The sequence below is a fragment of the Lutzomyia longipalpis genome, chromosome 2, assembly GCF_024334085.1.
Source record: "Lutzomyia longipalpis isolate SR_M1_2022 chromosome 2, ASM2433408v1".
Taxonomy (NCBI): domain Eukaryota; kingdom Metazoa; phylum Arthropoda; class Insecta; order Diptera; family Psychodidae; genus Lutzomyia; species Lutzomyia longipalpis.
The window spans coordinates 31,421,297-31,435,111 of NC_074708.1; the positions used below are offsets into that span (position 1 = coordinate 31,421,297).

The 13,815-nt window shown below is 38.3% G+C and overlaps 2 protein-coding genes and 1 non-coding gene across 3 annotated transcripts in view; 1 reads left to right on the forward strand and 2 right to left on the reverse strand.

Annotated features, from left to right (window-relative positions):
- The window catches only part of LOC129790280 (RUS family member 1), a 213,192-nt gene extending 205,854 nt beyond the window's left edge, over positions 1–7,338 (forward strand). Inside the window, exons 2-4 of the mRNA XM_055827720.1 lie at positions 798–3,198; positions 3,275–4,332; positions 6,448–7,338. Coding sequence (XP_055683695.1) covers positions 3,129–3,198; positions 3,275–4,332; positions 6,448–6,600 — 1,281 coding nt within the window. The 5' untranslated portion in view covers positions 798–3,128 and the 3' untranslated portion in view covers positions 6,601–7,338. The remainder of the gene's footprint in view (positions 1–797; positions 3,199–3,274; positions 4,333–6,447) is intronic.
- On the reverse strand, positions 2,816–2,888 carry Trnar-ccu (transfer RNA arginine (anticodon CCU)). Its single transcript has one exon. It is a non-coding gene; the product is annotated as a tRNA-Arg (tRNA).
- A 2,541-nt stretch (positions 7,339–9,879) lies between the features above and the next one.
- Positions 9,880–11,198, reverse strand: LOC129790327 (glutaminyl-peptide cyclotransferase). The gene is made up of 2 exons (XM_055827798.1): positions 10,986–11,198; positions 9,880–10,885 (listed from the first exon to the last, which is right to left on the reverse strand). Exons 1-2 carry the CDS (start codon positions 11,040–11,042, stop codon positions 9,947–9,949), a joined length of 996 nt encoding a protein of 331 aa, XP_055683773.1. The 5' UTR covers positions 11,043–11,198; the 3' UTR covers positions 9,880–9,946.
- Positions 11,199–13,815: the final 2,617 nt, after the last annotated feature.

The following is a 13,815-nucleotide window of genomic DNA, read 5'->3' on the forward strand; positions in this document are numbered from 1 at the left end:
GATAAAATAAATGAAGCTATCAATTTTAAATGACGCACCGAAAGGTATCTAAGCACGAGGAAATGCGAAGAGAGATTGGAGGTACAGAAGAAGCAAAAATACATGATAATGGAGACCGCTAATGAGGAGAATAATATGCAAATTTGGGAGGTAACATGCCTCCCAGGAGAAAATCAGCATTTTTCTTTTCAGTAAACTTCTTAATCTCTTCATCACATTTTGACGCAAATGTCTCTATTTTGTGTTGTAGCTTTTAGTTCTTGGACAGAAATTTCAGCAATTAAAAGAGATTTGTTGTTAATGCTTTCTTTTATATTATTTTTTTGCAGGGAAGTTATATAATTCTGAATTTGTAACGTTTTTATTTCAAATGTATCTTGACGCCATCTGTAGGCAAAAGAATGTAACTCGTTATAACTATGATTTCTCAATGTACGATTAAAAAAATATATATTTTTTTTAATTTTTATCTTCGAGCGTTTTAAAATAAAGATTAAACGTTAGAAAAAAAAAGTCAAGCTCTATAAAGGTTATAAAGGATAAAGCCAAATTCTATAATCTTTGAACATTCCTAAAGAATCGAAGTGTCAGAAATGTCAAACGTTAGAAATTGTAAGGAAAAAGTTCAAACATTAAAAAAAATGACTACAAATGTCCGAAAATTAAAATTGAACACTTTTGAATTAAACATTAAAATTAAACGTTAGAAATAAAAAGGAAATGTCAAATTCTCTAACTAAACGTTAAATGTTAAAAATTCAACGTCAATTATTAAAAATGTCAAACGTTAAAATAAGGGGTGGTATTCTAGGATAGAGACACCTTTCAAGATCAAGATAAAAATCAAAATAAAGACCAAGACTGTCGGTATTCTACTTTACGACGAATTATCCAGGAAAGTAAAATCAAAATTTGCGTTATCCTACTTGTCAGTTTCTTGGTCTCAGCTTCGCGCCAAAGAAACTTTAGCGATATCTCTTTCTAACGCATTAAATTTTTCTATTGCGCTTTCTCGTTCGCTCTCGGATGACAATTGAACGAAATTTAAACACTTTATGGGAATTTCTTCCTTATGACCATTACATCCAGGAGCCCTGATTGTAAAATTTCGGCTATTATTCCCAGGCATTGTTGCTCCGGGAATGGGATGATTATTGTTGGAGAGGTGCTTTTTGCCTCCAGACTATGAAAATTTGGTGGTAACTGTACCCCCAATGATGGGTATGCTACTGTAAAATTTTGAATTTTTCGTAGGAATCATGGTCACTTCTTCTTGTTATTAATGGAGTGACCTCCGGATTAGGGATCTCATCACAGGATTGTCATATCCTGGACAATTCTGGGATTCTGGTGCAAAAATGTTTGTTTTTCGCCGGAATTGTGGTCACTTCTCATTGGTAATGATAAAGTGACCTCCGGACTAGGGATTTCATCCCAGAACTATCAAGCCCTGGACAATTAGGGAATGCTGGTGCAAAATTGTGATTTTTTCGCCAGAGTAGTGGTCACTCCAACATTACTAATGGAAAGTGACCATAAATCCGGCGAAGAACACACAATTTTGCACCAGCATCCCAGGATTGTCCAGGATGTGACAATCCGGGGATGAGATCTCCAATCCGGAGGTCACTTCATCATTACCAATCAGGAGTGACCACAATTCCGGCGAAAAACCCACAATTTTGCACCAGCATTTCAGGATTGTCCAGGATGTGACAATCCGGGGATGAGATCCCCAATCCGGAGGTCATTTTATCATTACAAAGGAGAAGTGATGACTATAATTCCAGCAAAAAACAAACATTTTTGTACCAACATCCCAGGATTGTCCAGGATGTGACAATCCGGGGATGAGATTCCCAATCCGGGGGTCACTCTATCATTAGCAAGATGGAGTGAACACAAATCCGGCAAAAACTCGTCATTTTGCATCTGCATCCCCTATTTGTTCAAGAATTTTCATATCTCCCATAGCGAATTTACTTTGCCTTTACCTCATTTAAAAACCAAGTTTTCAGGCAACCTCTGAACAGTCTTGGAATTTCTCATAAATCCAAGACGTTTTACGATATAATAAGACCGTAAATCTCTATCGTAGAATACAGAATCTTGGAATATTTTTATCCAAGTCTATTTTGACAACTTATTTTGTAAATCTTGATTTTGATTTTGATTCGTATCTCAGAATACTAAAAGTCTTGGAAGTTGTATGAAGAAACAAGATTTTTAGATTAGGGTTCGACCGTAAATCTCTATCTTAGAATACCAAATCTTGAAATATTTTGAATTTCCAAGATTATCCTGAAAATTTCTTGGAACTTTAAAGTAGAATACCAAATCTTGGTTTTTTTCTTTATTTTGATCTTTATATTTATCTCAGAATACCGCCAAAGGTCAGACAAATCTGAAAACCTTATAAAAGTATTTCAGAAAAACGTATTTGAAAAAAAGTCCAACGTTAAAAGTAAAACGTCAAACGTTAGAATTACCAAAATTAGACAATCAAATTGTCAAAAGCCTACAAAAAAAAAGCCTACTTCTAGTGCAACAGCAGCTAGGCTCTATTCCTTCTTTTTTATATCCTTATAAAATTTCTATTTTTAAATCTCTTTTAATCAATTATTTACCGTCTCTATAAAATAAGAAAAATTCTAAACCTACCTTTAAGAATAGATTTATAGCAACGCGACTAACTTTATAATTTTTTTTTTATTTTAAAAAACATCGGAATCCTGGTTAAAAAAAAGCATCAGAATCTTTAAGCTGGCTCTGCTATACAAAAAGTATTACAGGGACTACAACCCCCCTTTGTACCTACCCCAGGAGGGACTCGAACCCTCAATCCCCGGCTTAGGAGGCCGATGCCTTATCCATTAGGCCACTGGGGCAATGCAACGACCAAAAGAATTTTTTAAAGTTCTTCCTAAAACGTTAAAACAGTGTCTAACGGCCGCAACGGATGATATGTTGTATAACATCCATGTCAATTTATGCTGTAGCTTCAGTGTGGTGCGAAGAAAAACAACTCGATTGGTGGCCAGAAGAGTGAAAATATTGCTTTTCTTGCGGATTACCTGGCCAACAGATTCGGTGAATGAGTGCAAATTGCCATTGAGTTATCTAGCCATATGATGAAGGTTCATTTTCGGGAGCAATACGGTACAAAGGGGAACGAGATCCTCTATGTGACACCAGCAGGTATGCCAGTGTATCCTTGAAAACATCTTTTGCTGGGATACTTAATGGACTTTATGCCTTTTTTGCATTATTGTAGATTCAATCACAGACCAAAGCACCATCGTTCGGGTGCCACTGAAGAGTGACAAAATCATAATTAAGGAGCGCAATGGGCTCATTCGGTTGTTTCAGCAAATCTTCCTGCCTCAAGGATACCCCGATAGTGTCAGTGAGGATTACCTTGAGTACCAAATTTGGGACACTGTGCAGGCTTTCTGTAGCACCATCACCGGCACCCTGACAACCCATGCTATTCTCAAGGGTGTCGGGGTTGGTAGTGATGCTGTGAATCCCCTTTCAGCAACGGTTACGTGGGTCCTAAAAGATGGAGCTGGGCACCTGGGGAAGATTCTCTTTGCATGGTGGAAGGGTTCCGAATTGGATTTGGACTCGAAGAAGTGGCGCCTAAGGGCTGATGTTCTCAATGACGTGGCAATGGGGGTGGAAATTTTTGTTCTGCCACGTTTTCAACCCTTCTCCACGTACATCCTGTGCGCTACGACCACCATGAAGGCCATTGTTGGTGTTGCAGGAGGAGCCACGAGATCCGCTCTGACGCAGCATCATGCCATTCGTGGCAATTTAGCCGATGTAGCATCCAAGGATAGCGCTCAGGAGACCTGTGTCAATCTAATAGCATCCGTTGTGGGGGTTTTCTTGCTATCAACTATTCACACCTCTGGCCTCCTGTACGCCCTCTTCGCCGTTGCCACCCTTCTACACATTTATGCTAATTTGCGAGCTGTTAAATCCGTTTGCTTGCGCACCTTCAATGAATCCCGACTCCTTATAACGCTCGAGGAGTACCTCAAGACTGGAAGGATGCTCTCTCCGCGGGTTGTGAATAAACTCGAACGTGTGACTATTGGGCAGACAGTCTCCCTGTCACATAAGGTCTCTATTGGGCTGTCTGCTAAGCACCTAGTTGATCACTACAAAACATCCCACGAAGTGGAGAACATCCTTACGGGATTCGATCATACTGATCGCTTCATAATCGCCGAAACGAGTCGCACCATTGGAATTTATCTCCATTTTGATGCTAGGCCGCAGGATGTTCTAAAAGCTTACTTCTATGCTGTCTCCTATCTTCAGGTGAGTGCACGAATCTATTTTAAAAGTCAATCATAACGCGTTCAGTTATAATAGTTGGTGTCCCACAACGTGCAAAAGTTTGTTTATGCGTTGTAATTTAATTTTTGAGTTGTATTAGTAGGCAAAATTGATTTTTTTGTGAAAATCAGTAATTTGATGCATAAAAATGGTCATATCTCTGATTCTATAACAGTTACAGAAATTTCTTGACTAGTTTTGGAAAGGTATTGAAACAAGCTATAATTTGATATATATCTCAATGATTTTCAAGGTCATATCTAGAACACAAAATGGCGGATTTATGTTTCACCAAAACATTTTTTATCCTGAAGGAATAGTTCTAGAGGTTTCTGATGTTCTAGAAAGTTGTAGTGTTTTACAAAACCTTTAATTTGACACCAAGTTGAGCAAAATCAGACAAGCAGTTCAAGAGATATGGCTCTTAGAACTTTTCAAATTCAAGAATTTTTCAAACTGCTATATCTTCTAAACGGCGACATAGATTTTCCTAATTTTTGGACTGGTGCAAGATTATTAGTCCTGCTACAACATATCAAAATTTAAAAGATTTGCCTAATGGGGATTAGGAGGTATTGTCCCTTAAAGTTAGGCAATTTTTGTTTTTGATTTTAGCGCCTCTTGCGGATGTTTTTGGAACTTGGAATGTTCTAAACAGTTGTAGGGCTTCTCAATATTTCTGCAACCCAGGCAATGGCACTGGGCTGGAATTGCCGGTTTCTTGTGGCCCGGTTGCCGTTATCATTTAGGATCGGCTAGTGTGTTATTTCTGTGCATGCGTGTGTATTTGTTTTCCGCACGCACTAGTATTTGCCAGATCCTGTCCACCTAACTTGGCTCGTCATTTGACGGCCCGCTTTGTCTGAGGCCTCCCAAGCCGTTTTGTCCCATCCCTTCCCTCTTATTAAAGTAATATCACAGGTTGATATCACAGATCGTTTCACAGGTCCAAGTTTAAAATCTTATAAAAGTTTTAATTAGGGACAGCACAAATAAGTTAAATAAAATTACCCTTAAAAAGTCAGGGTAAACATAAAACATTAACTCACAGTGCACATTGTATAGACACAGTTGATATGAGGGGAGGTGTGGCTACGGAGGAGGTTTCATTTGGGATTATGGATCCCCTGGCCCTGACCGACCATCGTAGTCCATAAATTGGTGGTAAATCTCTATGGACCTACGGATGGCGGTCATGGAGACTTTAGTGGCAAATTTTTTTGTGCCTATTCGGAGCCTGTTTAGGCCCTCTAAAGTCTCCTTTGGGATTGCCCCTCGGGTGCCTACCACTATCGGCACCACGCGCCCAGATGTTGCGCTATAGCGCTCTTGGGCTAGGGGGATAAGGGGCGCATATTTTTCACATTTATCCCTTACCCCTTCGGCGAGGCCACCCATATCCTCATGGCGGACTGTTACGTCGACCAAGAGGACCCCTTCCCGGTTCTTTACCACCAGGTCGGGTTTAACGTAGCCACTTTCATTTGATACCAAGATGGTCAAAATCGGTCAAGCCGTTCTTGAGTTATATTGAAAAAACGCTTTTTGCTTTAAGTCGCCATATTTGCTAAACCGTTTGACCGATTTTCAAGTATGAATTGTTGATGAAAAAGTCTTACTGAGCTCTACAACATACTAAAATTTCAAACCTCTAGCTATAAGAGAAGTCATTGACGGTAGTTTAAAATGGCGGACGACGGCCATCTTGGATTTTGAAAATGCAAAAAAATGAAATTTTACACCCACATTTCTATAGAAAACTTCAAACCCGAAGTCTCTATCTGTTACCGTTCTCGAGCTATAAGGCAAAGTTCGGGCCAGACCCCGGCAGGCCGGCCGGATCAAAAATTTTCCACCACCATTTTTGGAATGTGGGTTGTCCGAAACGTGCTCATACCAAGTTTGAGCCCGATCTGAGGTGGTCGGTTTTTCCGACGATTACAATACTTGGTGTTGGCCACGAAGTGGAACACCAACTAATTCCCAATACTTTGATAAGACCTGTAATACCGTAAAGCCCGTAAAACCCATAATTTTCTCCGAGGCAATCTTATCTTGGGAAACTTTGCAGTATTGATGAAACTTTCTTTCCCTCAGGAGGAAGATCGTTCGCATCAGTTGCGTCAACAAAAGTACTGGGCAATTCAGACAAAGTGGAATGACTTCTACAGCCTAGCCCAATCCGAGGGATGGTACACAGCATCCCATCTTATCTTTGTCGATGAGTTCCGTTTGGATTGGCGAATATGAAAGGAGGCCACGGAGACACATGTCTCCGGGAAGATGAAACCACAACAGAAGTACCAAAGATTCCAATTCTAGTACATTCCCCCAAATGCTTTGCTCTTCCGCACCAAAATCACGCTGTTTGCGAATCAATCGACTCCCTTCCGGATTCTTCCTTCGCTAAGTAACCTATGCGTGCGCCTTCCGGTCTCCACTGACCACCCTCTTCTTCGCAGGCACAGTGTGAGACAATTTCGTTACTAAATTTTCTTGTAGTAGTTTGCATTTAAATGAAGGAAAAAAAATGAAATAAGTGGCTTAAATCGCTAAAGCTGAAAAAATGAGTAAAATGACGTCAAATTAAGTAGTTGTGCAGATAAAGCAATTTTTAGAATTTTACCCTGATAAAAACCGCTCAAGAGGATCTCAATTTTAGACAATGAAAACATATGAATTACAACACGAGATATATTAGGAATCATATCAATTTTATCGAGATAATTATTCCCATCGCAACATGGTGAGATTTTAATGAGAAAATTTTTAGGAATATAAAACTCAAACTTTTTTTTTTCAACTTAAATGTGATAAAACCTTTTGAACCACGCGTGCACCTCATTCCATTTAAAATGAGGTGATTATTTTTTTTTTTCTTATAGATAACTAAAAGATTATAGAGTGCACGGTTTGTGAATTTTCCAGAATTACTGGGGAAATTTTAACTTTATTTAGAGTGAGAAATAAAAGTAATAATATTACACATAAAACTATTTTGAGTTTTCTTTGCTTAAATTACATTTTATGTCCTAGTGCAGGGGGTAGACAAAGTCCTTTTTGACCCGAACACAGCAAATAATGGCGGACGGTTTGCAGAGAAATTAATGGGAGAAAATGACGTCACTTTATTTCCAAAAAGTGCATCAAAATTTTTAAAATCAGTTTTAGTGCATTAATCTTCGTGAGACACCCCTCAAAAGCTATCAATCGATAGAATATTAAATTATCTATCCAGTGGTGGTGGATTTTTTCAGATTGAAGCATTTTCCTGGGTGTCTCAGCGAGTGAGCAGTAAATTCCTATGGAAATAGAGTCTTTGTCTACCCCCTGTCCTAGTGGGATTGAGTCTCTTCTTAATGAAGAAGGTAAGTATACACTACTCGTCAAAAGTTTCCGGGCAAGCAAAAATGGGGTATTTTTGAAGGCAAATTTCAAGTGCCTGTATCTCCGGATGTGGTTAACCGATTTTCATAAATCAACCAGTTTTGGAAAGGTAAATTTCTCATCTTTCCAAAACTGGTAAACTTTTAAAAATTGGTCAACCCGTTATTTCTTGACAGCCATTTTGGTAAAAAAAAGGCAAAAGTTTTTTTCACAATTTCACAAATTTTCACTTTGACCTCTTGCATCTCGGTCGCTAGTTCACCGATTTTGATCAATATATTGTCGTTAAAAACGTAATTTAATTCCCTTTCCAAATCTGGTAAATTTTCAAAAATCAGTCAAGCTGTTCGGTCATAGCAGCCATTCTAGTGAACCATGGTGAAAAAATACACCTTTGAGTATATCTCAGCCTGTGGTTGACCGATTTGAACAAACTCGGATTCAAATGGTAGCTTTTTGGCTTTTGTATACTTCTAAATATTTGACAGTTCTGATTTTGGCGGTCAAAATGCTTTGATTTTCCCCACATTACTCATATTCACCACTTAATTTCACCAATGTGTTCTTCTGCAACGCGAGTACGCGCGAAATTCAAATTTCTCATGGAAAATTCAATTACAGAGCATTTTCCCCCAAGAGCATGATTTTCTTACTTGCAGACAATCACAGATATATTAATATTATCTTTCCACATAAATTAAATTCATAATTGAGTAGATTTATGAATAAACGAGGAAAATTGTTGTTTCATTGTAAATTTTCTATTTTATTGCATTCCTACCAGAAACGCCGTTTCATGCAAATTTTAAATAAAATTCAGGTAAATAAATAAAGGAAATTAGTCTTTATTTTAGCTGTTTTCTTGGTTTAATCAACAATTTCCTAAATTTATTTCCGATAACGCCAACTTGTAGCACCTTCCAGCACAACAAGAAGTTTGATAAGAAATTCTCAATCGAGTGACGAAAACACCAAATTGTAGTTGAATTGTTATCAAAATTGTGATAATTTTGTCATAATTTCGGTGGAAAAAAACTAAAATGAAGGAAATTGCTTCAAATTATCACTCACAGTGCCCGTTAAAAAAATTATGCTATCAGACAAATCATTCAACACGACCGATTTTTAAATTTTCCTTGAAAATTCCACGCATAAATTATATAGCCTCAGTGCAGTTATTTTTGTTTTTGCTTCCGTTTTGTACAGGTAAAGGTAAAAATTACGTGGAAATTTCCGAATTATGCTGAGAAGTTGTGATTAGAAAATAATACAAAAAGAATTTTTTAATGAAAAAAATAATTTTTTTAATGCGTAACAAGACACTGAGAAAATTCTTGCTTTTTTGGGAAATAACAATGAGGGTTGGCCTTATCAAAGCACTATCTCTAACCATTTGACCTCATGTTTATAGTTGTTTTTAACCCTTTAAGGTCCGCGACTAATCTAGCTAATTGATTGAACTAAAAATAATTTTTATGGGTTCCTTTGAGCTCAAATAAGACATTTTTGGCAAAAAAAAACCAACTCAAATATTTACGGTTTTTCGTCCTTCTTGATCCTGTGAGTCCTTGGGGTTGTCCTTTTGTGATCATAAAATGATAAGGGATTGTAAAGACATAGTCTTGTACTAATTTGGACTCAATATTTAAAAATTAACTGTACAAAATGAAATATTTTCAAAATTGTGTCTTCGGGTCAGCGTATGACCCAATGGACCTTAAAGGGTTAAATAAAAAAAAAACGATTTATTAATTCAAGAAATTCAGTTGAAAAATCCACAAGAAATCATTCTTATCTTCTTATCCGGATTGTAGAATATTAATTAATTATAAATAAGAATAAAAAATTCTAATTTTTTTCATTCTATTTTCTTCAATTAAATGGAGAAAAAAATGATTAGACGTTGCGCAAATATTCATCAGGAAGGAACTGTTGAATACCAACCACATTCAAACTAACACTTAATAGAAAGACAATGAAGTGAAGACGATCGCTTTCGCACCTTAACAACACACTGCCTGAACCACCTGAATACACGTTAAACGTGAACTCACAGCATGAAATCAAAATGCGCAAATCATTTTTTTTCTATCTCTATAACAAGGCTAGGAGTGGAGAATTAAAAGCATTAAAAGTCAATACTCACAGTCAACAAATTAACCGACCCTGTCTTTAATTACTCCCTCAAAATGCTCTAGAGAGGAGGAATTTACATCAATTTCAGATGGAGTTGCTCCACAAGGAAGAGTCGAAGGATCCTGGTGAGGTTCTCCGTTGCCACGAGATCAACGGCGTTGAGATCGTCAGTGGCTTTGTGCCAGAAGTGTGGGAAGGGGCTTGGGATGATATGGATAATGGGGACACCACGACGGAGGAAGGGAATGTGATCGTCCTCAATGCCAGCTGCCCAGGTGTAGGGCTGGAAGTAAGTTGTGGGTTTCCGATCAGCCACGGAGCTGTAGCTGTAGTTGTCGAGCATTCCGGTGCGCAAAAGGCGTCGCTCACCGAGCATCAGGTGGTTGTAAGTCTGTTCAGTGGTTGTGAAGTAGCTGTAGAAATTAGGATCAGGAGCCCCAAGAAGATCCAGCAGCACCAAATATTCAATACGCTTGAGGAATCCCTCAGCTTCCCATCGCTTGGCGAGATGTCGAGCACCGTAGATTGAGTCGGTGTCTGACCAATTCTCAAAAGCCTCCTCCCCATCGAAGAAGACCACCATGAGCCCCAATCCGGAGCTTGGGACCTCCTTCAGTTCCCTCTGTAGCGTATGCGCTAAATTGAGAATCATTGCACATGGCACAGCTGAGTCCGTGGCACCCAGGAACTCGATATCCTTGAAATATTTGCTGTCATAGTGGGCAGCAAGGACTAGATATTTGGACGCATTGTGCGGCGTCGCAATGATATTGTGGAATGTCAGGACACCCATATTGGGTGTCTGGTCCTCAAATGAATCCAACATCACATTCCATCCCAATGCCTGAAGCTCCTCAATAATAAAATTCCGCACCTTCTCGTGCCCGGAAGTTCCCACAACCCTTGGAATGCAAATCTCTCCCAGGATACGGCTAAAATGCTCCGTATCGCTACTCTTCAGTATCCGATGTAAATCATGATCTTCCAATTGCTTCGGCTCTCGGGAAGTAGTCTACAAAAAGAAAGAAATCCCCAGTAAATCAGCGGAAAATCCCCAAGAGAACGAGTTCAAAAACTTTCACTTCCTGCCAGATGGAAATTTGGGAACTGACCTCAACAAAAAACGTCCCACAAAGTAACAGAGCCGCAAAGAAAAACGACACCTCCATAGTGAGAGGTTTACGCAGCACCTAACGTTGCACTGGAGTCGCAATTTACTTGCTAATGACTAAATATTTATCTAAAAACATGGGTATTTTTATTTCTCACACAAAACGATCAACATCACAGAGAGAACTTGAAAGACGAGAGGATAACCCAAAGACAATTTATATTCTATGTGATTCGTATGGGAGCATATCCCCACTTGGATATACGGGCGGGAAGTAAAAAACGTCATAGTTGCAAAATATTGTTACGGCGGGATTTTTAGCCGTGGAAGACCATGGTGTGCCTGCGACAGTGGTATAAGAATCCTCAGATGTTTTCTCTCACAGAATTAATTTTTCCCTTCCCAAGAAAAGATTCAGAACATTTAAATACTGAGCTTTTCATTTCAATCCTATTTTAAAGATTCTTGTTTATCAGCGGATTTAAAACTTTTAATTCATTTTTAATTTAAAAATACAAGTTAAAACTTGTACTTCAACTTTTAAATAATGGAAATGAATAAAACTACGGCGGCTTCTTGTAGCGGGCTACTCAGCTGGCGTCTTGGTCGCGGTCTTCGGGGGCGCTTTGTTTGTTGTCTTCGGGAGCGACTTCGGCTGTGCTTACTCAGATATTGCCGCCTCCAACCATGATTTTGGTTGCGCTTTTAGAGTTGCTTTGGTCAACGACTTTAAAGGTGCCGCGATTTTGTCAGTTTCACCGCGGACTATGGATTGGGCGGGTGGTACGGATGCACTTTGCTGGCGATGGCAAAGAACATCATCTCCAGTTGGAATTTGTAGATAAGAGCGTGTTCTCGCGGCAATTCAGCGAGGAATTGGTCAATCTGCTCGAGAGTATAACCCCATGGGAGAAAGCGTTGGGATCCCTGGTCAATCACCTTAACAGGGCCCGTATTATGTAACTCTCCGAGTGCTATGTGGCTTTACAGTTCTTATGGGCCTCCTAGCACTCGGAGAGTTACATAATACGGGCCCAGTGTTGGACACCGATAGTTCTTCTGTCAAAATTTGGAGCGGCTTGTGTGCGTGACGAACTTTGGGGCCACAATCGGGTGTACACCCTTCTGTAGTATCTGGAGTGGCTTCTGCACGTCCTTTGGCACTTCTTGTGCCAATTTTGATTGTTCACTCCTTGCCAATGCGCTGGCAAATAACTTTTTGGGCCTCGGCATCTTAGATACGGATCTGTAGATCGTGGATCGTTCGCGGAAATATTTCTCGTAACACAGATTATATGCGTCTTCTCGGCGTTCACCCAATCCTCTTTCAATTTCAATTTCTTCATCAGCTACTGGCATAATTATTCTCCTTCCAGATCCCGCGATGTCGTCACTCGAGGGCGTCCCATATCAAGAATTTTTACTTTTTTGACCGATTTTTTTTAAACATTTTTAATTTTTATGGTTTATTTTTTTGCAAAATTTCATGCCACTGTAATTTAACACTTGGAGGACCCAATATATGGCACAACGCGGAGGATCAAATTGGTAATAACTACCAGCTGATAAAATATGCTCAATAATTAATTATTAATCAGTTTATTGAACAAGGATCGAAAGTTTCACTAATTCTCAATCTCTTTGAAGCATTCCTACACCTAATTACTAAATATTTTATTGCGAAAATCGTCACTGAAAAAAAATTGCGTCGAATCGATGCAAAATTGCCAATTCAAACGACTTTTTTAGCTACAATTTTACATAATTTATTATTGCGACTAAATCATCACAAACTTTGATTCTTAAAGTAACTTTTTAGTCACTTCCGGCAATAAAATTAGTCCACATTAATGATTTTCACCGAGGAAAAGTGAACAAGAGTTCTTTATTTGGGAAATATGGGGAAACATAACCTCAAAACAATGGCTAAAATGTATGGGATTTTGACTGGTAGTTATTACCAATTTGATCCTCCGCGTTGGATTCTGACTTTGACCTCAATTATCTTCCAAAGGAAAGACTTTTCTCGAGATTTTCTTTCTGCTATCTTAAAGTAATTAAAATTCCCTACACATAGATGCTAAATCCATCGAGATAGGTCCAATAGATTTTATTCTGTGACGATTTTTAGGTTCAAATTGGTAGCAAGTACCAGTAAAGTCCTCCGAGTGTTAAAATAAAAAATAATGTTCTTAACACATCCTGGACGGCTTGACGCACATCGGCGTCCACTGACAGTTCTCAATTCTGTACGCTGTAACAATTTGCCACTCTTTTTGCGTTTGACATTTACCCGGTAGGAAAACTTCTCCAACATTTTTTCAGCCAATTTTGATTGCTGACTCGTAAGGTGTTCATATATGATTAATAAATTTATTATTTATTAAATTTCTGACATGATTTGGAATCAATTTGAAATGATTTGAGATTGATGTGACAAGAAAATGGAAATCTAGAATATTCCATTCTATTAATCTTGACATTGACAATAGAACGAATAGAACATTCTTTTAGATACTATTATCCTATAAAGAAAAAATATGAAAAATATCATGTCAGGGGAAAAAAAATTTCAAAAATTAAAAAGAAAACAAGAAATAAGTAGAAGGATATTTAGAATATTCTAGTTTTTTTTAATTGCTCTGTCACAGAGAAGATTTTGGCTAAATACATGTATTATGAAGTTTTCAGAATTTTTAGAACAAAAAAAATCAACCTGCGTTCACGTTATCATTACCATTTATTTTTGATATAAAATAATGTAAGTGCTAGAAAATTCTCAAAATGGTTCAGAACGGATGGCGAAGCATTTTTTTTTACATATCTGGCAT